Genomic DNA, 26764 nt, shown 5'->3' with positions numbered 1-26764 from the left:
GAGGAAGGGAGGACTGAGGTCAGATGCAATAATCCAATGGTGTTCCAGTGAAGATCAGCTAACATAACCCAGATTGGCAACTCAAAATGGAGGCTCCTATTTGGCTCATTACTATACCATATCTTTTACCCACCAGCCTGTTGGAAAGAGGATCTAGATTTCTACCGACTGGAAGTTGGTGTAACACCTTCCCAAGGACAATTAGGAATGGGCAATGAATGTTGGCTTTGCCAGCAACGCTCACATCCCATGAAAGAATTTTTAAAAAACTTCATTTAGCAGCCTGTTGTTCTTTGGAATAATTTTGGTAATTCTACCCTAGGGTAATAAAATAATTAATGTTGCTCTACACTCAGTGCAAGGAGGTTAAACATGAGCTGCAATTGTGACAATGCCCCACTCCATCTCAAAAATATCCTATCACTTTTAGGAGTGACAAGCCAATTGAGATTATACACAATTGATTAAGGAAAACCCATGCTAAAAAATAAGAATAATAAAATAACTCATCTGCAGTAAACTTGCTGGTGTTTCCCTAGAGGTGTCACCACACCTCTTAGAATAAATGTGACTTGTATGGCATAGAATGCTGCACTGTTCTGATTTATACAGTTTCAGCACTTGGCAATTGGTGACTAGAGAATCTAACTTCTTCCTAGATGTGCATTAATCAGTAGAATTAACCCTTAATTTGTCTAGGGTTGGATCATGATTATACATCTTCTATCTAGCCAAGTGCAACAATTGCAGATTTTATGTTGCAGGCATGAACTCCAGATTCCATAATGAGCATATGGGTTTTGATTTGATGGTGCCTTCAACAATGTTGCACTCCTCTCTACAGCATTGGAATGTTGATTTGTGCTGTGTAATTAAGAATTGGAGCAAACTTGAACCTGCTATTTGGGTGGCTGAGCCAAGGTGGTAGTGTTCATATTGTTACTAAAATTTCAGTAAAGTGGTAGGATATAGTCTTTGTTCTATGTCTGCTTGAATTATGCAGAATATCCAGCATTGCAGTGGAAGGTTTACTACTTCCAGAATTGGTTCTGGCTGGTGCAAGCATCTGTGCAATGGTAGGGCAATTTACTGGTGCCCTGGATGGTGGTTAATCCTATAACTTGGTGTGGCAGTGGTGAAAGTAGTGAATTAATAGAACACATGAATCCTATTGGCACAGCATTGAAGTAGAGATGGCTTTTTGCAATTTTTGGTAATTAAGGTTGGTGCATAAGTTGTATGTTGAGGACCTTGCATTCTATACAGCATTGCTTATTTTCCTCTGAGGATGCATTCTGAAGCACAAATACCTTATAGTTGTACTGCAACCAGGCACTGCCAAATTGGACTAATATCAGTTTCTGTTATAAGTGGCACATGGCAATCATTTAGTCTGTTGTGGGTATTGCATTCCACTTTGGGATTTTAGAATACAGCCAGAATATAGGTATCATGTTTGAATTTGTAATTTTATATAAAAGAGTATGAATGGGGAGAGATTTGGCCAATTTGGATTTGGTGTATTCAAAGTAATGGACAGCTATTTTCAGCAGAATATAAGTTTGAGCAAGTCAATGCTCGCATTTATACTACATGGATCAACTTGCTTATCAGTTAAGGTTATTATTTTAATGTTTGTATGTATGCTACATTCTGATAATTCTTAAAGCTGCATAGAAACTTGCTGAGATACGGTTAAGTAGCTTTTGTATTGCAGTGCTTTTTAAGGAGAACAATGCAATAGTTGTCTTCTAGCACCACACACCTTTCGTATTTCTACCTATTGCCATTCCCTTTCAAGCAGTGGTCAGAATTGAAGCTGACAAACCTAGCAGCAGTTCATGAGGCTCATGCAAAGGTGGGCCTCCATAGCTTCTCTGTCTGCAGTGCATTTGTCATTGGTTACAAGAAACACCAGAAGCTCTTATTAAATTCTCAATGATGGGCTCTTTGGTTGTGCAGGTAACACTATATAATACGGATCAGGATGGAAGTGATAGCCCTCGCAGCAGCCTTAACAACAGCCTGTCTGACACGAGTCTAGCATCCGTCAGCCTGAATAATGTTGGCTCTGTCCACAACTACGCACAGGCAAGTTTGTGACTTTGTGAAAACCTGTTTAAAGCATTTTTACTTTGCTATAACCACATAGAACTAGTGGGTATCCATTGAATCTTCAGTACCCTGTTGAATCTGACAATCAAATTTCATATTAAAAAGGGATCCTTGTTATTTCTTTTAGAATTAAGCAACAGTGATAATTTGGAATAACTAACTTATTTTATCCTGATTTTGAAAGAACTTAATGGTGCATTCTGATATCTAAAATATGACCTGTGGAGTGAAATGTCTATATCTGTGCTGTGAATATGTGATGTAGTTACTGAGTCTGGAAATGCTGATTTAAATAAAACAGCAGTATCTCTTTTTTCATAAAAGCCAAAATATTTTTTTTAAAATTCAGAATAAAACGTGTGGTATAAATAAACAAAACCATAAGGAAATGAGAAGTAAACCTGTGAAGGCTAGAAATTCTGAAATCAAAGTAATGCTGGAAGTGCACAGAGGTCAGCCAGCATCTGTAGGGGAAAATAAGTGTTAATGTCATAGATGGGATTCTTACCAGATTTGAGTTCCCTTAAAAGATACACCCAAACTTTGGTTTTCTCATTCAGATTGCTGGCAAACCTGCTGTGCACTTCTGTTCATTAACATTGAGTACTGTTTTGCAGGGAAGCTCAGCAGTTCTTGATACTTCAGTACATCCTGTCCTTTTAGTCTCATGGTTGGATTACAAGATCTGATATCACTTGGTGTTCAGTTTCCCAGCTACACACCATCCCACTTCTCTACTCCTACATGTAGATGTGCAGCCTGTGAATTTTCAATTGGTGTACCACTTTCTAGTCTCTACATTGAGGGATTGTGTTTCCATTCGTACAGGTGACAAATCGGGCTGATCCAGTCTCCCAGAGTCTAACACCACAGCAACAGCAATACAACATGCCCGAGAGGGACACAAAACCACCCTTCTCAGAATACAACTTTGAAGATCTGAGTGCCTCCTTCCGTAGCCTTTACAAATCAGTCTTTGAGCAGTCTCTCAGCCAGCAGGGTGAGTGTGGACTTGGTGTCCCATATGTGCTATATTTCACACGTTCTCTAACTAAATGTTGGTTTCATACTATTGCAATTATATTGACGTTTTTTTCTATGCTGGATTGACCTAAGTTAATCGAAAGACCTTTAAACTCAATGCTGATTTATGATTATATAGCATTTTCTTCGTATTTTACACACTTGAAAACATTTTCTTGGTTGTTATTTTCTTACTTTTATTTCTGATTATGAATAATAAAATATTTGGAAGAGAGGATGGATTAATGTCACATCCTGATTGGTCAGGAATGTGGGTTAATGTTGCGAGAGACAGGTCCACATTTGCTGAGATCTGCATCTAAATCTAGGGGCCTGCACTTCTTTATGTAGCAATAGCACTTGTACACTTGGAACTGTTTGCATCCTGTCTTACATTTTCCTGATACCCTTGGAAGGCCAACTAAATCTCTTGGTATCCTCTCAGCTTATCCAGCTGCTGCCTGAGCTAGCTTTGATGCTGTTTTCTCTCCTCCTGTTGCTCTCTTACAAAGGAAGAAAAGGAAATCTATTGGGAGCCAGGTGGTTATTTGTATGGCTAATGTAAAGATTCTATTAATAGAACTGCTCAATGGAACTGTTAGACCTGCAGCATTTTTTCTTCCTGTGGGGAAAGTGCCAGCTCTTGGCAACTGGCCACAGTGACACGATTGAAATCAGGAAGTGCAGGCACAAATCACTCCCTGATTGAGCATATGACAGCACTCGACAGTATGACCCTTGAGTAAACAGTTGGGATTGTGGCCCACAGTAACAAGTTAGTAAAGCTGAGCTGCAGCATGAGTAAATCTTAAGATTACGTTTTTGATAGCAAGGAAGTCTTCAAATGCTAGGAATAGTGCAATGTGACCAAAATGCTTAAAAGTGGTTGTCTGCCCTTATAGTGTGGTTATGTCTATCCATAGTTTATTTTCTAATATTTATCATGTATTATAAACTGTATCTATTGGTAAACAGTTTTAAATGACAGTTCTCTGATCTGCTTCATAAGTTACTACCAAATCCAGTCTCCACTGCAATTTACAAAGGTCATTTTCAATCTGATATTAATCACAGTTTTGCTTTCAAATAGATGAACATTAGTTATATTGCAGATGTATACAATTTTTCCCTTGTAACTTGAGAGCAATTATGTGCTAGAATACAAGGTATTCCTCCAAATTATCCTTTTCTGTCCCTCCTTAGCCCCATCTTTCATGCTGTGTGTCCCTACTGTTGATATCAAGACTCATTTGTTCCCAGGGCCTTAAGCCTTCTGAATGCCTTGTCCTCACTCTATCCTATTAAAAGGGGCTTTTGAAGTATAAGTCTGGACTATTACTTGATTCATCTTGTCATTTTTTTCAATCTTGCAATGTCCTGCATGATGGGGCATGACCATTCGTCTAAATTTTTTAAAAACAAAAGATAATTATAGTCCAGTGGATTGTTCATGTCTGTGTTTACTGTCCATTGCTTCAAAACCATGGAGATTTATTAAGTGTTATTTGCTACTGAAGATGACTAATTGTTTTTATGCAGATATCACAGTTTTGATATTCAACCCTTTTTTTTCCTCTAGGAATGATAAGTTTGCCTTCTGAGGCATCACAGCCAACCCACACGTCCTGTTCCTACCAGCATTCTCCCAGCAGTACTGTCAGCACCCACCCGCACAGCGGACAGAACAGTTTGGCCAACAGCCATGCTAGCAGCCTCGGAGGCGGTGGGGGAGGGACACAGGTGCAACTGGCACAACATCAGATCCACGCACAGCACACTCACCACCAGCACCATCAGCACCAACATCCGCAGCACCAGCCAAACCAGCAACACCATCAACAGCAGCACCACCATCACCAACAGCAACACATGGCCTGCAATATCGGTAAGACCAGTTTACCCTCTATTTGCACTTAGTTTCAGAATTATCTTGATTATTCAATGTTTTAGAGGGTGCTAGTAGGAGTACTCATGTGTCACAATTATTGAAGTATGTAAAAGTGGAGGAAATCTCCCCCCAGTTTTCAGCCTTCCCTGCTTGAAAGCATTGACTGTTACTGGAGATTTTTTAAAAAGGCAGTAAATACTGGCAATCTACTAGATGTGCTGTGTAATTCCAATATGTTTTGCCTGACCTCAGAATCTAGTTCCACTGTAACTCTTCAGGTGTTAGCCTTGGCTCAATTGTAATGCTAGTTCTGCATACGCCTGATGAGTTGCACCTCAACAGGGCCAGGATCAATATCCTTCCAGGGTAGTTTGTTACTGTTATTGGGGGAGGGTTTAATCTAACTTGGCACGGGGGTGGGAACTAAGATGTAACAGTAGAAAGGAGAAACAAGATGCACAAAGGATTGGGAGAGATAGATAGCAGTAGAATAAAAAATAGTAAAGTATTAGGTGGGGCCAGAGTAAGAGGGAATGCAATAAGTTCCAAATTAGATTTACAGTGTATGTGAACCTAAGGAGCACAGTAAGTAAGGTTTGTGAACTGCAGGTTCAGACAGACACCAGAGAATATGATGTTGTGGCAGTAACAGAGGCCTGGCTGAAACAGGGCAGGACTGGATACTCGTCACCATCATATTCCTAGATAGGATAGATAAGGAATGAATGATGAGGAATGCCAGTATTGATTAAGGAAAGTATTACAGTGTAGGACAGAGTCCAGGAGGAGTCAAAGGCAGAATCTATTAGGTTAGAGCTAAGAAACAATATAGGATAACGTTACATTATCGGGTGGATTCTATTAGCCACCATCCAGTAGGAAAGATATACTGGAGAGGAACATGTTTGCAAAGAAATTAGAGTTGCAAAACCATAGAGTAGTTATAAGGGGGGGGGCTTTAATTATCCTAATAAAATCTGAGATGCCAATATTATCAAGGACAGAGAGGCGGAAGAGTTTATGAAGTGTATTCAGGAGAATTTTCTAGATCAATATGTTTTCAGTCTAATGAGAAAGGAGGCAATACTAGAATGGGGAATGAGGTGGATCAAGTTTCAGTAGGAAACCTGGAGGAGCCAGTGATCATAATAGCATAAAGTTTAGGTTAGCTATGGAAAAGGACACAAAGCAAACCAGAGTAAAAAATTATTAATTGGGATAGGGCCAATTTCAGTGGGGTGAGAAGGAATCTGGCCCAAACAAATTGGAAACAAAGCTGGGCAGACAAAACTCTAACAGAACAATTGGCTGCCTTTAAAGAGGAGAGCACATGTGACAGATGTCAGGTTAATAAGTACAAGTGAGGAACTGCCTGAATATTGGGAGTTAAGAAGGGAAGAGAAAAAAGTAATGAGAAGCAAAAAGAGAGTATAAGAGACTGGCAGCTAACATAAAAGAGAATCCAAATGTCTTCTGTAGTTATATAAATAGTAAAAGGAGGAATGGGGTTGACTGGCTACTAAGAAGGGGATTTACACATGGAGGTAAAGAGCATGGCTGAGGCACTAAATGAGTACTTTGCAACTGTCTTTTTATAAGGAAGAAGGTGCTATCCAAGTCACAGAATCTCAGAATTGTTATGGCAATTAATTAAGAGGAGGTATTAGAAAGGCTAGCTGTACTTCAAGTCACCAGGACCAGAGGAAATGCATTATAGATACTGAGGGAAGTAAGAGTGTAAATTGTGGAAGCACTGGCAATGATCTTCCAATCCTCCTTAGATTCAGGGATGGTGCTAGACAACTAGAGAATTGCAAATGTTACATCCTTGTATAAAAAACAGTGCAAGGATAAGCCCAACAACTACAGGAGGTTATAGCTGGGCACTTAGAGAAACTCAAGGTAAATCAGGAAGAGTCAGCATGGTTTTTTTGAAAGGGAAATCATGTTTAACCAATTTATTTGTGGCCTTTGAAGGAGTAACATGTGACGTGGATAAAGGGGAGCCTGTAGACATGCAGTACTTGGATTTCCAGAAGGCATTTGATAAGGTGCCACATCAAAGGTTATTACGGAAAATAAAAGCTCATGGTGTAGGGGGTAACATGTTAGTAAGGATAGAAGATTGGCTGACAGGCAGAAAACAGCGCATATGCATAAATGGGTCTTTTTTTGATTGGCAGGATGTGACGAGCCCCGCAGGATTCTGTGCTGGGGCTTCAGCTGCTTACAATTTATATCAATGATGAGGGGAGTGAAGGCATGGTAGCTAAATTTGCAGATGACACAACTATAGGTAGGAAAATATGTTATGAAGAGGACATAAAGAGGTTGTGGACAGATATAGATACGTTGAGTGAGAGGGCAAAAATCTGGCAGGTGCAGTATGATATAGGAAAATGTGAAGCTTTTCACTTCAGGAAGAATAAAAAGCAACATCACTTAAATAGAGAGGCTGCAGAATTCCGGGGTGCAGAGGCATCTAGGTGTTCTAGTGCATGTGTCACAAAAAGTTAGTTTGCAGATACAGCAAGTAATTAAGAAGGCTAATGGACTGCTGTCCTTTATTACAAGAGGAATTGAACATAAAAGTAAGGATGTTATGCTTCAGTTATACAGGGCGTTAGTGAGACCACTTCTCAAATACTGTGTGCAGTTTGGTCTCCTTATTTAAGGAAGGATGTAAATGTGTTGGAGGTGGTTCAGAGGACATTTGCTAGATTGATACCTGAATGAGCAGATTGTCTTATAAGGCAAGGTTAGACAGACTGGGCTTGTTACCACTGGAATTGAGAAGAGTTGACTTGATTGAAGTGTGTAAGATCCTGAATGGTATTGACAAGGTGGATGTGGAAAGGATGTTTCCTCTGGTGGATGAGTCCAGAACTAGGGGGCACTGTTTTAAAGTTAGGGGTTGCCCTTTTAGGACAGACATGAGGGGAAACTCTTTCTCTGAGGGTAGTGCAACTTCAGAACTCTCCACCTCTGAAGGTGTTGAAGGCAGGGTCATTGAATATTTTTAAGGCCGAGGTAGAGAGATTCTTGCTCGGCAAGGGAATCAAAGGTTATTGGGGGTAGGTGGGAATGTGGAATTCAAAACACAAACAGATTAGCCATGATCTTATTGAATGATGGAGCAGGCTCTAGGGGCCAAATGGCCTACTTCTGCTCCTATTTCATATGTTCGTATGTACAGGCCAGTCAGTTTAACCTCAGTGGTGGGAAAGATTTTTGAAATGATAATTTGGGACAAACCGTCACTTGGACAATGTGGATTAATTAAGGGAAGCAAGCATGGATTTGTTAAAGGCAAATAGTGTTGAACTAACTTGAGTTTTTTTTGATGAGGTAGCAAGCATAGGTTTGATAAGGGTATTGCACTTGATACAGTATACCTAAACTTCCAAAAGGTGTTTGATTAAAAAGCCACATTTACAGTCTTGTCTGCAAAGTCAAAGCCTATAGAATAAAAAGGACAACATCATGGATACGAAGATGAAAGCAAAATAGTGTGGATGCTGGAAATCTAGAACAAAAACAAAAATACCTGGAAAAACTCAGCAGGTCTGACAGCATCTGCGGAGAGGGATACAGTTGACGTTTTGAGTCCGTATGACCCTTCAGAACTAAAAAATTTAAAAATATAGAAATGAAATGAAATATAAGCTGGTTAGAGGGGCTTTTTATCATGGATACGAAGTTGGCTGAGCGACAGGAAACAATAGTGGTAAACAATTGTTTTTCTAGATTGAAGGAAGGTATACAGTGGAATTCCCCAGGGATAAGTACTATTACTTTTTCAGGATCTATATTAATGACCTAGACTTGGGTGTGCAGTGCACAATTTTAAAATTTGATGATGACACCATACTTAGAAGTAGTGTGAACTGTGAGGAGGGTACTGATAGAATTAAAGAGGGCGCAGACAAGCTGTTGGTTTTGGCATACTTGGCAGAGGAAATTCAATGTAGAGGAGTGTGAAGTGATGCATTTTGGTAAGAAGAATTAAGAGAGCAATATACAATATAGGGTACAATTCCAAAAGGAGGTGCAGAAGCAGGTGGCCCCGGAGGGTACATATGCACAAATTGTTTAAGTTGGCAGGATAGTTTGAGAAAGTGGTCAATAAGGTTTACAGGATACTGGGCTTTATTAACAGAGGCATAGGGTACACAAACAAGCAAGTTATTGTGAACTTTTATGAAGTCTCAACTGAAGTATTGCGTCCAATTCTGGCCACTACACTTTTTAAGTAGGGTGTGAAGGCTTTGGAGAGAGTCCAGAAAAGATTTATTAGAGTGATTCCAGGAATGAGGGACATCAGTGACATGAATAGAATGAAGAATGCAAGAACATAAAGAGGTAGGAGTAGGAGAGGTACATACGGCCTGTCGAGCCTGCTCCACCATTCATTATAATCATGACTGCTCTTGGGCTTTAATTCTACTTTCTGGCCGGTTCCCCATTTCCCTTGATTCTCAAAGAGACTAAAATCTGTCCACCTCAGCCTTAAATATATTCAGTGATGGTGCATCCACAACCCTGTGGGGCAGAGAATCTAAAGATTCACAACCACTTTGAGTGGAAATTTCTCCTCATCTGAGTCCTAAATGATCAGCCCCTTATTCTGAAATTGTGTCCCCTTGTTCTAGATTCCATAGGCAGGGGAAACAACATCCCAGTATCTACCCTGCCAAGCCCCTTCATAATCCTGAATATTTTGATGAGATCACCTCTCATTCTTCTAAACTCCAGAGAATATAGACCCAGCTTACTCAGGCTTTCATCAAAGGACAGCCCTCTCATCCTGGACCCCATTCTAATGAACCTTTGCAGTACTGCCTATAAGCAAGTATATCCTTCCATAAATGTGGAGATCAAAATTACACAAAGTATTCCAGGTATGGACAACTGTGACAAGACTTCTTTATTCTTATATTTAAATCCCATTGTAATAAAGGCCGACATGCAATTTGCTTTCCTAACTGTTTAATTTATCTGCAGGCTAACTTTGTGTTCCTTGTATGAGTACACCCAAGTCCCCCTGAACGTCAACAAGGCTTTTAGAAAAATATTCTCTTTTTCTATTCTTATGGCCAAAGCGAATAACCTCACGTTTTCTCATGTTATACTCCTGCCACCTTGTTGCCCATTCACTTAATCTGTCTATATCTCTTTGCGGCCTCTTTGTGTCCTCCTCACAGCTTGCATTCCCACCTAGCTTTGTATCATCAGCAAACATAGATTATTTACTCTATGTCTCTTCCTCTAAATCATCAATATAGATTGTTAATAGCACTTATCCTTGCGGCACTCCAGTAGTTATAGCATACCAACTTGAAAATGCTCCATTTATCCCTAATCTCTGCTTCCTCTCCCTTAATCAGTCCTCTATCCATGCTATTATATTCCCCAACTCCATCTGCCCTTATCTTGCTTATTAACCTTTTGGGTGGCACCTTATCGGATATATTTCGGAAATCCAAGTCTACTAAATCTACTGGTTCCCCTTTATCTACCCTACTAGTTACATCCTCAAAAACTAATAAATTTGTCAAACAAGATTTCCCTTTCGTAAAACCATTTTGGCTTGGTCGAACCATACTATGCTTTTATAAGTGCATTGTTAGACTTGCCTTAGTAATAGATCCCAGGACTTTTCCAATGACTGTCAGGCAAACCGGCCTGTAGATCCTTGTTTTCTCTGTCCCACCTTTCTTGAATCCGATGTTACATTTGCGAACTTCCAAGCTGCTGGGACCATTCCAGAATCTAGGGAATTTTGGAAAATCATAGCCTCCGTATCCACTTCCTCTGCAGCTATCTCTTTTAGAGCTCTGGAATGTAGGCCATCAGGTCATGGGGATTCCTCGGATTTTAATACTTTTTCTCCACTGATATTAATTACCTTATTTTCTCTGCTGATATGAATTACCTTAATTTCCTTACTCTTACTAGCCCCTAGGTTACCCTTTATTTCCGATACGTAACTTGTGTCTTCTGCTGTGAAGTCCAACACAAAATACTTGCTCTCTATCTCAGCCATTTCTTCATTCCCCACGATAATTTCTTCTGTCAGCTTCTAAGGGACCAGTACTTCAGCTACTCTCTTCATTTTTATGTATTTGCATAAGATGTTACAATTCATTTTTATATTCCTGGTTAGTTTACTGTAATTAACCTATCCAGGCAACCACTTTCAATTGATTGACAAATAACTGCCTCTGCAAGGCAGTTTCTGTTAAATTAGGCTTTTGAACTAGCTTTGAGCTTGAAAGTTCTAAATCAGACCCCCACTGTTAATCTGAATTATAGTTTAAGAAAAACTTGCCAGAGCCATCCCACCTGCAGCAGATTACCTTGTTAGCACCTATTCCTCATTGCACTCGGTCCTTATAGTCTCCACTCTGCGCTGTACTGGAGCTGTTCTCCTTGGAGAAGAGAATGTTGAGAGGAGATTTGATAGAGGTATTCAAAATCATTAGGAGTCTGGACAGAGAAACAGTTCCTATTGGTGGAAGGGTCAAGAACCAGTCGTGTTTGGCAAAAGAATCAAAGGTGACATGATTAGGATCTGGAATACATTACCTTGAATTGTGATGGAGAGGGATTTCAATTGAAGCTTTGAAAGGCAAGTGCTTTTTGAGCTGTGTATATTTTTATAACCTTATATTACAGTTGTAACCTTATAGCAACTCTTAAAAATTCTGAATATATAATCTGTAATGCTGAAGAGTGTGTTAGCTGGCTTGGATGGATGGTACTTTTGCCTCTGAAGGTTGTGGGTTCAAGCTTCACTCCAGAACTTGAGCCCAAAGTCTAGACTGACACTTCAGTAGAATGTCATGTAAGATGCTGAATTGCTGGAGTTGTGATCTTTCTCACAATGTGTTAAAAAGAGGTGTCACATGTATGTTTGTGTAGATGTAAACAAAAAATTCCATGGCATGTTTGTGAAAAAGAGAAGGAATTGCTCCTGTGCCCTGGCCAACATTGTTCCTTTAACCAACTCCGCTAAGAACACTTTAAATGATCATTCATCTCAGTTACTGTTTGTGGAAACTTGTGTGCAAATTGGTTGCTGCATTGTCTGCATAACAGAGTGACAACACTTCAGGAAGTGTTTGGATTTGAGGCATTTGGGGATGTTGATATCAGGTGCTATGTAAATGTAAGTTTTTTTCTGCAGGTATAAAGCATATAAAACCTGTGCAAGTGGATATGTAAGGTACCTGGCAGCAAATTATCTTGTAACTAAATTGGAGGGTTTAAAATGAAAGCTATGTATGAAGCTCCAGTATTTAAAATGAAAGGATAGATATTAGTTATATATCTGAAACAAAATTCTGGAAATGTAGCAAATCTGTCAGTGTCTTAAAAAAAATGAGGGTGACTGGTGGAAACTCTCAATGGTTTAGACATTAAGCTGTCTCCAGTATCACCTGCCTGTAGATCTCTGCATTTCTAGTATTTTGCCTTTATACCTGAACCCTGATTTGGTTAGCGTAACATTTACACATTTTTCTGTTAGTACTTGCTGTTATAAATTGTTCTCAACATTTCCCATTCAATTTTGCTATGCAAGCTGTTATATTATCACAGGCTCTAGCCACTTGTGGTTCTGTGGAGCAAGCTCTTTCCCAACTGTGTTGCCTCCCTTTATAATGGGGAAAAAACTGTGTAAATAAAAGCATTTTGTAAAGGTAAAACCCTGAACAGGCACCTGATATGGTGCTGTTGCACATTATGGCCACTAGGTGCTGATGTGGTACAGGGTTTCCTTTCTCCATTCTCCATAACCATTGTTAAAGTAACACTCCTGTTTCCTCCACCGCCATCCCTTCTACACCCTGCTTTACTCATTCCCCACCTCACCCTGTCATCCTCCTGACTTCTACAGTGGCCCTGCTTCTTTACTTCACTTTTCCTCCCTTACCTGCTGGAAATTGCATTCTTCAACCATAATTCTTATAAAGCCTGCATCCTTTTGACCCAGCTTGCCATGTCGATTCATGCCCTAGACCCAGGTCACACTCTTATTTCCTGCTTCTTAGTACTAAGCTAAGAAGCAGGAGATGTTCTTAAAGGCTTATCATGCTGTCATTTACGTCAATGCTTTCAACAGAGGTCAGGGAAAATACTGAAACTATTTTAACTTTTATTAGCACAGTTTCACATGCTGCAGACCTCCAGGCTCACGTTCTTGATAGAAAATGTGGCTGCTAAGAAGCCCAGCAAAATGTAGTCATGCTGCAGATGTGTACAGATTGACTTATACGAACAAGGAGCAGGCCATTCAGCCCCTCGAGCCTGCTCTGCCATCTGATAGTAACCTGAAATCTACATCCCACCTGTTGCTTGTAACCTATCATCCTCTTGCTGACCAAGAATCTATCTACCTCTGCCTTAAAGATATTCAAAGACTCTGCTTCCACCACCTCTTCAGGAAGAGAGTTCCAAAGACTCATGACCCTTGGAGTGAAAAAAATTTCACCTCATCTCTGTTTCAAATTTTTAAACAGTGACCCTTAGTTCTAGATTCTTCCACAAGAGGAAACATCCACCCTGCCAAGACCCCTCAGGACCTTATGTTTCAATCAAGTTGCCTCTTACTCTTCTAAACTCCAGCGGATGCAAGCTTAGTCTGTCCAACCTTTCCTCATATGGCAACCAACCCATTCCAGGTATTAGTCTGATAAATCTTCTCTGAACTGCTTCCAACGCATTTGCATCCATCCTTAAATAAGGTGACCAATACTGTACACAGTACTCCAAATGTGGCCTCACTAGTGTCCTGTACAACTGAAGCATAACCTCCCTACTGTTGTATTCAATTCCCCTCTCAAATTCTAATATTCTATTAGCTTTCCTAATTACTTGCTGTACTTGCATTTTAGCCTTTTGTGATTCATGCACTAGGCCACCCAGATTCCTCTGCACCTCAGAGCCCTGCAATCTCTCACCATTTAGATAATATACTTCTCTTTTATTCTTCCTGCTAAAATGGCCAATTTCACATTTTCCCACATTATACTCAATCTGCCAGATCTTTGCCAGGCTTGAGCAAGGTAATTTAGTGTCAACAGTAAATTCTTGAAGGAGCTGTATTTTACCTTTCCAAGATATTTGAACTAGATTTTTTAAATATTTCAAATGTCTGCCAACTGACTTCCAGAAGTTTTGATCTTGGGCATTGAATCCAGTTGTTCATTAAATATCATAGTTGGTGCATTTAAAGGAAGTTGTAATGTCTTTGTGATGGTTTATTGTGGTTTCTATTGAAATTATTGGTGACATTTGACCTAATTCATGTGGTATAATACAAAGAGCCCTTTACACCATTCCAGCATTTTATTCTGTGGTCATTTTGCAACCTGTATCCTCACAGGAATTTTTAACTTGAGTGATTCAATAGATTGAAAGCATGCACATCTAGGATGAACTTTAGCAGGTTAATGATACTGCATACTGAGTTAAACCCAACCTCATCCCCACCTTTACTAACATTGGGGCTGCATCACCTTGTGAACTAAACCCAAAAGTGGGGGGGTGAATATGTTTTGCTTGCAAATACTGAGGGGTCAGTGGGAAGATTGTTGGTAAGTTCCCATTTGAATCCTTTATTTATCATTTTGAATGTTTTTGAAGAGAGAGAGAGTTCCTCCAAAATCATCACATGATGTAATAAGCCAGATGAAATGGAAGGTTCCAAGTTCGATGCTGAATTTGCTGATCAGCCAAATGGTGGCAGAGGCTGCTACACTTTGCCCCAGTGTTATTGGCCTAAGGTGAAAGGAAAGAACAAGCTTTAATTTGTGTAGGTGCGTTATCAAATCCTCAATATGTTCCAAGGTGCATTGCAACCAATGAGTTGCTTTAAAAGTGCAAACAATGCTATTATGTAGGCAACACAGCAGCCATTTTGCCCCAAGGTATCACAAAGAATAAATACATTTCTCCTTCATCTGTTTTGTTCAAGTTGGTTGATAGAAATATTCTAAATCCAGTTTAGGTGCTCAAATCCATAGAAACTCTGACTACCAACTGAAACAAGCTGGCACAACATTAAGAAAGAACTAAAATAGCTCAGATTGCTGATATAATTCTCACAGCAATGTTTTAAACATATTTGTGATGAGTTCATTATGTTGTTCTAATGCTCTTTGGTGGGTTTATGGCTGTTGTAGGCATTCCTTCTGATTGGTGCATGAATCTGGACACTCTGAAGGAGAGTTTCCGTATTGCTAGCAGTTTCAACTGGTCTGATGTGGATCTCTCCCAGTTTCAAGGTAGGTTGTTCATAATGTGGAGCTGTGCTCCCTACCCACTATGGCTAATTGGAGCTCTCCAAGGTGCAGGTTCCTGCTTCCTGTAATAAAGTGAAGACCAGGCAATTTAAAAGTAAAATGTAACCCAGAAGATCTGCAAAACTTTTTAAGCCTCAAATGTTATAATTTAAGTACATGTATCTGTATGTCAAAGGACATATTTTTGCTGAGGGAGATTAAACCATTGCTATTTCTGCTATAATATCCTCATACAATTTGGGTACTTCATCCCTGAACTGCAGAGCAGAAATTTTTTTTTGGTAATGCCTCATTGACAGGTGTAACCTTGTGCAAGTATGCATTTAGTCCTGGTCTGACTCAGGTTTTGAAATGGTAGGTTTATTCTGTTTTGTCATGCCATGCTGACCATACATCCACAAACCAAACTGACCCTGTGCACTCAACAAAAATTGGCTGATAGACTTTGTGCTCAGTGTGGAGCTAGATTAGGTATTAGTGTTCTTTACTGAATTTTATTTTTAATATTTTATTTGGTTAATCCTTTTGTTTATGTTACCGTAGTTGGCCTTTTTAAAAAAATACCTGCTTTGCCTGTCAGGCTGTGGACCCATTGGTTCTTTAGCCCCTTGTTTCCCTGGATTCTCTCCTTAACACTCTGTCATGCCTTTTATCCGCAGGTCTGATGGAGAGTATGAAACAGGCGGATCTCAATAACTGGTCACTCGATCCTGTTCAGTTTGCGGACTTGTGCTCTTCCCTAAACCAGTTCTTCACACAAACTGGTCTGATCCAGTCACAAGGGAACATGCAGCCCTCGGTTTGTCACAGCACAATGCATTCGCAGAAACCAAACCAGCACATCAGTACAGGTATAGATGCCAAAATGTAGAGCTAGTTATAGCTTTTAATTTGTCAATAAGGTATTCACATAGGTGAAGCTTTAAAGATGATTAATCTTTTGTTTGTTAGGCCATGGCAATTCAGTAAATTGTTGCTCAGTTTTAATCCCAAGAAAAATGTGCCATGCAGGCCATTTTAAAAAAAATTGTTTACCTTTTATAGTTTCAATTTATTTTGGAAGAACAGGGAAAACAGCCAACATTATTGTGCAAAGGGAAGGAGTTTGGTTTTATCTGCCTCTGAATCTCATTCATTACAATAAAAAAGAACTGTGTGTGTGTCTGGAGCTGAATTGATAGCACTATCAGTTTGCACAATGTGCCCTGGACAGGTCAACTTCATGTGAAACACACCAGATACCTCCATATAGAAAGGCTGTGGTAATTTGAACAAACCGGTTCTGTTCACCAGCTAAAATCCCAAAAAAACAATGGAGGGTTGTAGGCGGACATGCATGGGGAAACAGAACCAAACTTACAATAAAGGAGCCAGTTTTTCAGCCTGGTTTTCATTTGATGATCTGCGTTTACAATTGTGAATCAATAAAAAGAGAGCCATCCACTAATGCATTGCACAGCAGATTATTTATTAACAAAGGAGTTTTGCAGTTTAGCCTGGTGACACTCTTCTTTATACTTTAATTCCTAACTGGCAATTTACATTTACAGCATTCTGCTCTCCAGGTTTAGCAGCTCCTAATTGTGCCTGTCTTTTGAAATTAACTTCCTATTTTTTTTTACAGCTTCTCTGCTCCTTATGCTAGAAGTTATCAACATTCTGCTTAAATTTTGCAGGTTTCTTCAATTCCTCATGATTATTTTTGCTGGCTTTTCTTGCACATTTATTTTGTCTCTCTGTTCTACTCTAGATCTCCCTCTTTTGTATTTGCAATACATAGATCACTGTTTGTGGCTTTCCCACTCCACAGCCCATTGATTTCTAATTAAATTCGACACCTTTTCTCCTTTCTGCCTCCTTCTAACTGGATTCTCTCACAAGTCAACTTTCAGTTACTGGCTGCAGCTCTTTTCCATACTTTATTCACCATTTGAAGCCACATTTCGTATTGCAAGCATTGACTATTATTTCCTCTGCTCAAGATTAAGGACGTAGAAGCACCAGATTGCAGTCAGTAGTTAATAGGGAGGCACTGACCTACCTACAGAATTATAGCTTGGTCTCTCTAATGTTATGTTACTAACTCTCCCGATGGCTCATTTGAATGAGGCTGTAAATGGCTGTTTCATATTGACCAAGAAGATCCCAGTTCAGTCCCCAGTGCTGATTTTGGTCACTGGTAGGGAGCTATAATTCACCTCAGCCCCCTGGCATTAAGGATAAGAAATTCATCTGAGTTCCTGATCACTATCAAATGATTCCTGTTCAGCCACTTGTTATAACCATCTAGGCTGAGGAGCCTATATAAAGATTGAGTGAAGGCAGGATCAGGTAAAGGTATGATTAATTGAATAGACCAGGCAGGCCACCCCCCCACCACACACACACACACACAATGGGTATTTGAGCAAGGTAGTGGATGGTGTTCAATGTTTATTCTTTCTCCATTTTGTTTTCAAATGGCCTCTTGCTTTGTCTCCATCCAAGAGATCTCACGGAGATGCAACTCGAGCTGAGTTCATTGTAACTGTCTCTAATCATCTACAAGGAGCTGTAGAAGTGGCCCAGTGATGCTCTGAATTTTTCTTCCCTTCTGTGGAGAAACACTGGTCTTCACTCACGGCCTCTCTACGATATAACTGCCCAGACAGTAGAATCTTATGAATGTCATAATGGACCTCCACTGTGCTCTGCCTCCACAGCACTCATTGTCTTAATTTCCAAAACATCATTGAAGCCTGTTGTATGCTATCTCAGAATTAGAAAATGCAGCTGCTCTACCTTTATTAATGGGTCTTATGTGGGTCTGAGAAACAAAATTGCCATGAGCTAACGGTAAATGTTTAAATTCTGAATATTTTAATTCACTATTTAAAAAAGTATGTATACAGTGCTATCTGCATTAATAGACAAATATTCAACTTACTATTTGTTCTTTCCTCTGTTGAAGGCTGATTAAAAACTTGTTTCTCAACAGCCCCTTACTGTCCAGGATATAGTCAGTTTGCTAGGATTTCCTTCCATGATCTAATCATTGGCTTTACTTGGCAGTGCCAACAAGAAACAATTTTAAGTTCATGAAAATACTCATGTATGAGTGCACGCAATCCATTTAATTGCACCAATTTAAGAGAAAATTAAAATATGTTTCACGTTTTACAGCAATCAAAAGAAATGGTGATGAGAATATTACACTATAGTTAAATATGTAGAATGAAAGGTCAGTGCTGTACTCCAGTATAATTGACCAAAAACATTTTCCCCTTGGTTCAGTTCCAAAGAAATTGGAATTTGTATAAGTTGTATAATTGAAAAGGGACTTCTTTTTGAGAAATGGAACGCTTGTCATCTTTTTAACTGTAAAGTCAGGCATACCACCAGGTTAAGTGCAGAGTAAAGCTCTACTTACTCCTGACAACAGGCAAATATGCCATAAACATTAACTTCAGAAGTGTTCACCTTCATTCACCCTATCAGTATAGCATTCTTACATTTGCCATGCCTGCAATCCTTGCAGCAAATGAGATGGAAAATCCCAGGGCAATTTAGGGTGAGTTTTAGGCTGTGGATCTGTGCAGTTGAGAATTGGGTTGAGTCTGTCAAAACTCAATCACATAGAACCCTGACAGCCAGCAGAAAGGAGAGATTTCATCCATCAGTAGGAGCCAGATTCAAAGCCTAGTCCAAAAAAAAGTGTGCTCAGCTTTCTTAAAATATTCTTAATATTTATTTCTTCTTGCAAATTTGGAAATAACTAATGGATAATGGTGATGAGAAAAGGTTTAGATTATCCCTGCCCCTTTAATGGACATCAGTGTAATATATCGTCAAATTTTGTATTGTATTTTAAAAAAAAAATCAATACTGGAGATGGATTTACTTGAGTGCTGCATGCATTTGGCATGAGTCCGCTCATCTGAACATAACAGGAAAAAGTGAAAGATAACAGCCAGCGATGTTTTACACGCAGTGGGAGTGATTGATTGAAAGATTTAATGTTCTTAATTTGTCACAAAATTACACCCATTTCTTTATTAGCTCTGTACATTTCCTCAAGTTGTCCTTTGTTTGGGAAGAGGCCAGATATGTTTATTTGGATCTGACAGTAATACTGGGTCTGGTTGTTTGACGCTATTGATGTTTGTTTGCACTGAAGTGGTGATTTCTCACTCCTGCACCACTTTCTCACACAGGAAGCTTGTACATTGACTCCAGACAAAACCTTCCTGCTTCAATGATGGGGCCCCCTGGGTACCCCCATCTCCCACCTCTCAGTACCCCAGGACCAGCCATGACAGGTAATTGCCCCATACTAACTGCTTATCCTGGGGCTGCCACCCTATTATTTTCTTCCCTCCTTTCTCTTCCCTTTTGACCTGCATGTTGAATGCATGTCTGGGATCCTGGGTGCACCTTACTTGCATGTTTCTGCCAGAGACTGGAAATGATTAGAAATGGAAATGGTTTTGCAGCCAACCTGCTTTTGTAATGCATCTGTAAACAGGGCAGGCACTGGTGGGCATAGGACTTCTGAGGTATCGTTTTGCTCTTTGTCCAACAGGTAAGAGCCTTTACAGCATGCCTCAGTTGATGGCACTTGCCTCCAAGTCAGGATGTTGTTATTTCAAGTCCCAAAGTACTTCCCAATCTGTTGAATCTCTTGGAATTCCTGAGGATGTGAAAAGGGGCTATATGGAAGCATGTTCCTTTGTTAACACAGCAGCTCCAGAATTGCATTCTAACAAATCCCTGGCTAACTTGTTTTGAGTTCCTAATGCAGTCTCCTCTTTAAAGTTTGTGGTTAGATTACGTTTGATTATGCCTCAATGGTTCACAATTTAAAATTCCTGGAGGTAGAAACCCCAAATTGAATTTAGTTAAACAATCCCGCGCACTCCCCACCCCCACATCTCCTTTTTCCTCTCGTTATGGGCAAAATTTTACCATTTACATGGAGCCCTGAACTAACTGGTACCTCAGTCTATCTGCATGAAAACCTGTTTATTAGCAATGATTTATCAATAAAGAACATTTTTCAACACAGGATTTCCTCCAAGGACTTGATGCATTCATCAACATGTTCAAAAACAAAGGAGATTTGGCCATAACAATTAAACTATTAGTGCTGGAGTAAAATGCACAGCCAAATGCAGGTTACACATTCTGCAAGGTGTAAGGAAATGCAGAGGAGCAGTTTAACACACTCATTTGAAAATAAGTTTCCTAGCAAGTAAGCTGACATAATGGGATGAATTTGATTCTGTTTTGCATCTTTTTAAAAATATGCATTTCCATTGTACTACTTGATTTAAGCACTAGTACAAACAAATGAACAAGTTCCAAATGCCACCCTTTAAACCCCTTTCCTGTCAACTACCTGTGGACTATCAGAGGATTGATGTGTTGGTTAATTGGGTAAAACCTACATTAGCACAAAAGTGCATTATCAAAAAATACTTTGTTTTATTGCGCAGCAGCTACTGTACCTTGGTTTTGGAGTTTTACATTAATGGCTTAGCAGTACTGTGTAACAGACCAGGATGTCTTGGGTTCATATCCCAGTTTGTGAATCTAAGACAGATTGACAGGGGAGTTGCTTCTGAATTAGTGAGGAGAAAAATCAGCCAGGCACCCTGCTCCTGATTGCTAATCAGTGGCCCCCACTACATAAGGTAAAGGTAGCAATGAGCTTGGCCAGATGCCTGAACAGTGAGATAATTCTCCAACATGGACCATCTCGGGAAGAATGACCACTTGGTGTAAGTACTGGAAGGCAGCCTGCACCCTTGGACCTTTGTCCAAACATGAACTGCATTCCCCACCCCTGCAATAAAATCTTCTCTTATATCACCTGTTGTCCTGTTTTTTAAAAATAGTGTGTTTATGTTGAAATTATTTTGGACTGGAAACCATAAGCAAGGTACACATTATATGCAACAGTAGTTTGGCTGGGTAGGAGAGTAAGATGTCTTGTGGTTGTATGCGCCTCAGAGAACAAATGTATCCTGGATTTGGGAGGAGCGTTGGCATGCTGTAGTTTTACATATCTCATTCCTAAAAGCGCTTATGCTAGTTTGTTTTGATATGCCTTCAAAGTTGCAGACACGATCTATCATCATTGCGTTGTTCTAAGTCAAAATATAGGTACACCAGTATAAACATATTGTCTATCAAGTAACTGAATCAAGAATTATTTGTACTACTTATGTAATATGCTGAACTCTCAACTTTTAAAATATTGCAGCTTGGTCAAGATTCAGTTTGTCAAAGTTGAATCAGCATCCTCCAAATATTCACAATTCTTGCATGACAGCCAGAAAAATTCATACTTTGATATTTAAAAGGCAGTGCTTTCTTTGGGCTACCTTGTTGGGTGATCTTTGATTTTAAATCAGCAGCCAGAGCCTGGGCTAATGTTGGGAGTATGTGGTGTGATCCTGATGCTATGTCCACTGATCATGGAAGAAGGAGACAGGAGACAAAATATGACAACCATCTCCCCCTCCCTTCAGTAAGCCAACATACCCTACTCTTCAATGACATTCTAAATTTGTTCCTCTTCCTGGTATCTTGGTGAAGTCAACAAATCTCACAGAGACTTTCAGCCCCTCACTACTCCTTGAAAAGTTACTGCTGAATCTGTGTGTTTCTCTGTTGCTGTTCTGTGACTGGCAGTAGGAAGTGTCTAGCTTATATTTGATTTTTCCTCTAATTGGCATTTCACTGTGAAGAAAATCATGAGTACTAATACTATCTCATTGCTGAATTCTATTACATTTTGTTTCAGCTGTGTGCCAAACTGTTTTTCAAATCCCCGCCCCCTTCACTTGTCGTGCCTGTCTGTATTTTCCCTCACCTCTGAAAGCTTTGTCAATGCTGAACAGTGGCACTGGCAGTTCTCTTGCTTGAGCTTTGACATTGAATACTGGCGGTTATTTAACCAGCAAGCTCAAGCATGGCCCTAATCTCAATCCACTAAGTGCAGCTTCCAGCACATCACATCAGGTTATGTTGAGACCATAAGACATGGGAGCAGAAATTAGGCCATTCAGTTTCTCACCCCCATTCTCCTGCCTTCTCCCCGTAACCTTTGATCCCCTTACCAATCAAGAACCTATCTATCTCGGTTTTAAATACACTCAATGACCTGGCCTCCACAGCCTTCTGTGGCAATGAATTCCATAGATGCACCACTCTCTGGCTAAAGAAGTTTCTCCTCATCTCTGTTCTAAATTGTCTTCCCTTTACTTTGAGGCTGTGCCCTCGGGTCCTAGTCTCTCCTACTAATGGAAACATCTTCCCCACGTTCACTCTATCCAGGCCTTTCAGTATTCTGTAAGTTTCAATCAGATCCCCCCTCATCCTTCTAAACTCCATCGAGTATAGACCCAGAGTCCTTAAACGTTCCTCATATGTTAAGCCATTCATTCCTGGGATCGTTCTCGTGAACCTCCTCTGGACCCTCTCCAGGGCCAGAACATCCTTCCTGAGATACGGGGCCCAAAATTGCGCACAATATTCCGAATGTGACCTGACCAGAGCCTTATAAAGCCTCAGCAGCACATCCCTGCTTTTATATTCTAGTCCTCTCGAAATAAATGCCAACATTGCATTTGCCTTCCTAACCACCGACTCAATCTGCAAGTTAACCTTAGAATCCTGGACTAGGACTCCCAAGTCCCTTTGCACTCCAGATTTCTGAATTCTCTCCCCATTTAGAAAATAGTCTATGCCTCTATTCTTCCTACCAAAGTGCAAGACCTCACACTTGCCTACATTGTATTCCATCTGCCACTTCTTTGCCCATTCTCCTAACCTGTCCAAATCCTTCTGCAGCCTCCCTGCCTCCTCAATACTACCTGTCCCTCCACCTATCTTTGTATCATCTGCAAACTTAGCCAGGATGCCCTCAGTTCCTTCATCTACATCATTAATGTATAAAGTGAAAAGTTGTGGTCCCAACACTGACCCCTGCGGAACTCCACTAGTCACCAGCCGCCATCCTGAGAAGGATCCCCTTATCCCCACTCTCTGCCTCCTGCCAGACAGCCAGTCTTCTACAAGCAGTACCTTGCCTCTAACACCATGGGCTCTTATCATACTGAGCAGGCTCCTGTGCAGCACCTTGTCAAAGGCCTTCTGGAAGTCCAAGTAGATAACATCCATTGGCTCTCCTTTGTCTAACCTACTCGTTACCTCCTCAAAGAATTCTAACAGATTTGTCAGGCATGACCCCCCCTTGATGAAACCATGCTGACTTTGCCCTATTTTACCATGCGCTTCCAAGTATTCTGAAATCTCATCCTTAATAATGGACTCTAATACCTTACCAACAACCGAGGTCAGGCTAATCAGCCTGTAATTTTCCGTCTTTTGCCTCACTCCCTTCTTAAACAGGGGAGGTTACATTAGTGATTTTCCAGTCCTCTGGGACCCTCCCTGACTCCAGTGATTCCTGAAAGATCACCACTGACGCCTCCACTATCTCTTCAGCTAAATCCTTCAGAACTCTGGGGTGTAATCCATCTGGTCCAAGTGATTTATCCACCTTCAGACCTTTCAGTTTTCCTAGCGCCTTCTCCTTGGTAATTGAGGCCCAAAAGCCTAGTTTGATTTGCTTCCATCCTCCCACACTCACCTCCTACCCATTGGCTTTAAGGTCCTTTCTACATTTAGCACTTGGGCTTGCACCTGTATTATACAAATGACTTTGCCCTTTCCACAATTTAAACTGAGCCTTCTCTGCCCATCTCTCACCAGTTTCTTCCTCCTCCCCCTTGCATCAGATACAATTTGCACTACTAATTAGAAAATTCCCTGAATAATTTCCTGGGTCTGTATTTGGCATCTGCACACAACCTTTTACATTCCTTGTCCAGAGTTCACTACTCCTGGTACAGCCAGTGCTTTCCAACCTACCATGATACAGTCTGAGAAAATGGATTGAAGTCTAGGGAAGATCTGAAGTGCTGATAAACCTGGAGTTGATTCCAGTCAGTTTGATTATTGGAGCTCTGTCATGACTAGAGCACCCTGTGCATCCACTTCTGACTCGGTTTTATGAAGGAGAAGCATTGAAACTTTGGGAGTGGGGGAGTGTGTAATTGGCCTTTGGAAGCTAATGTAGCTAGCCATATAAACGAAAAGATCCCCATGTTAGTTGACTTCAGCCAGTGTGCCTCTGTTGTTCTTGGGCTGCGCTGATGAAAAACAAACTTCAGTTTACTATTCAATGGCTCCTACTAGAAAGGGCTTAAATGCAGTAAACAAAGGATCGTGCTCCCCTCTGATTAAATGCAGTCGAATAACTGGCCTAGGCTGACACAAGAAGAATGGACACTTGAGTGAGATATTTGAGGGTTTCTGACAGTCGCGGAATCATGATTTGGCATAAGGAGGAGAACATTGGAGGAAAAAAGAGAAGCCAGTACAGCACAAAGTCATACCTGCTGTGACGTCCACATTAGGCAAAACCAACATCTGCCTAAACATTGCAAGTTGCAAGCATTAGTTTAGTTGGTCTGTGCTGAGGCAGTTTTCTACTTCAGTGCCTGCTTTCAACCCAGATGTCCAATGACAAGGAACTAATAGCAGAAAACCTTGTTGTTCAGGACCCATCTAGCAGATGGATATAGTATCACTATGGACCAATATCCTGGCAGGCTATTGAGCAGATGGATCTTCATACCTATGATAACCTGACCCACATCCACATGCACTTTGCAGTGAAAGTTGCTGGACAGTGATCAGAAACAAGAACACCAAATCCCTCTGCCTCCCCAAAACCTAAAGCTGAAGTTGTTTGTCTAATTAAAAACATCTAGGTTTATTCCTGCAATACACACATGACTTTCCTGTTTCATGTCCTATCTTAAACCACTTCTTTTATCTCCACCAGTTTCTCCTTGAATCCTTGACATTAGGCTTAAGTCACTCTGTTACACTTGAGAAAATTGCCTGTCATATTCCCATGTCAGTATTCGCCCTGCATCAGTGAACCTTCAGAACACCGAGTTTGCACACTTGTCCAAGGATTCAGCCACATTCCTGTGAATACCACTACACTTGAACGAGCTTTGACATCAACTATAAAAGGCCCAACCTGCAACACCATTCCAGGTTGTTACTTCATGTCCACCGCATCAAACAAAATGGTAGCACCAAAACCACCTAGACTAGATGTATCAGTGGAATATTTAGGAATTGGTGAGAAAGAGGGCTTTTTTGGTCATGAACTAGGCCCCATTTTTTCAGTGGTAGTTATGCAGGAATAACTTAGAATGGTGGCTTACAATTTGGCTCAGGTACAGTTGAGTCCTGTGCTCCTTCAAATGGATTGGCGCTCCTGGCGATGTGCCTGACACATCCTTGGACGATTTTGTCAGTTTGGTTTTCTGAAAAACTAATGATGCAAGCCAAATATGGATATTGGGACCATGATGGAATTTTCCCATCATTATTCTCAATTATCTGGGAATATGTAAATGGGAATGCTTGAGGTGACTGTGTTTTTGCACTGTCAGGATCTTGAAGTTACATTGCAGCTTTCTTGTAAGCTCCCAGGCTAGTGTTATCCTGTACTCGGTATATTTCTTCTCACTTTGCTGCACTGCAAAACAGATGAGCAGTGACCAGCACATTGGAAATAAATTGAAGTTTAACAATTATAAGTCATTTTAATTCCTTGGTGCATTGTAGTGTTGTCATTTAAGTTAATTATAACAGAAACTCAAATGCGCCCTGGATTTTAGCTAGAAACATATTTGATTTAATCTTAACAGCAGTAATGTAGCAAACAAACCCAAATATTTTAAATTTTGTTGCATGCTTGTATCATTCCTCCCAGTCACCTGAAAGCTCCGGTATAGTGTGATATTTTTCCCTTGGCTCACAGTGGGAAATTGATGCATGTTTGGATGTAGGTTCAGGTTGCATGCTTAAAAGAAGACGGTGTTAATACCTGAGCTTGTAAAACTTCAGTTTTCTACAGTGTGCCTTTCCAGAGATTTAATTAAAAATGCCCAAGGGAGAATTCGGGAAATTTATTTTGCATTGACAATGACTGAGATATCACATGCCTGACCAGAAACAGTGGTGGAAGTAGAATCTATAATAGCTTTTAAAAGGAAAATGTATGGCAATGGAACAAAGTGGATAGCTCTTTGAGAGCCTGCATAGGCAAGATGGGCTACGTGGCTTCCACCTCTGATGTAGAATCCTATGATTTAAGAAGTTGACTAATTTCTTGATCCAGGCAGTTTGTTTACTGTGATGAAATGTTGACAAACTAGGTGACACAAGTTTGAAAAATAGTTGTAGAACAAGTTACTGGGAAAATATACTGTAGCAGAAAGCAGAATTGCATTCAAAAGACAACTGATATGTTTCTGGAGAAAGGGATTGGGGAATGAGAAGGCAGATGGATGAGTGG

The 26764-nt window shown here is 40.3% G+C and overlaps 1 protein-coding gene across 10 annotated transcripts in view; it reads left to right on the top strand.

Moving 5' to 3' along the window:
• The window catches only part of foxj3 (forkhead box J3), a 128236-nt gene that overhangs the window by 91432 nt on the left and 10040 nt on the right, over positions 1-26764 (top strand). For 4 of the 10 annotated variants that reach the window (XM_041206048.1, XM_041206051.1, XM_041206050.1 and 1 more), the window contains exons 6-11: positions 1963-2091; positions 2944-3115; positions 4718-5023; positions 15214-15315; positions 15993-16184; positions 19527-19631. In XM_041206048.1, coding sequence (XP_041061982.1) covers positions 1963-2091; positions 2944-3115; positions 4718-5023; positions 15214-15315; positions 15993-16184; positions 19527-19631 — 1006 coding nt within the window. The remainder of the gene's footprint in view (positions 1-1962; positions 2092-2943; positions 3116-4717; positions 5024-15213; positions 15316-15992; positions 16185-19526; positions 19632-26764) is intronic. The other 6 variants (XM_041206055.1, XM_041206056.1, XM_041206053.1 and 3 more) reach the window with 4 other exon arrangements.

Source organism: Carcharodon carcharias, chromosome 15 (genome assembly GCF_017639515.1).
Source record: "Carcharodon carcharias isolate sCarCar2 chromosome 15, sCarCar2.pri, whole genome shotgun sequence".
In the NCBI taxonomy this organism is placed as follows: Eukaryota; Metazoa; Chordata; class Chondrichthyes; order Lamniformes; family Lamnidae; genus Carcharodon; species Carcharodon carcharias.
Note: the sequence above shows the minus strand (reverse complement) of the source record. Positions and strands in the feature narration are given on the sequence as shown.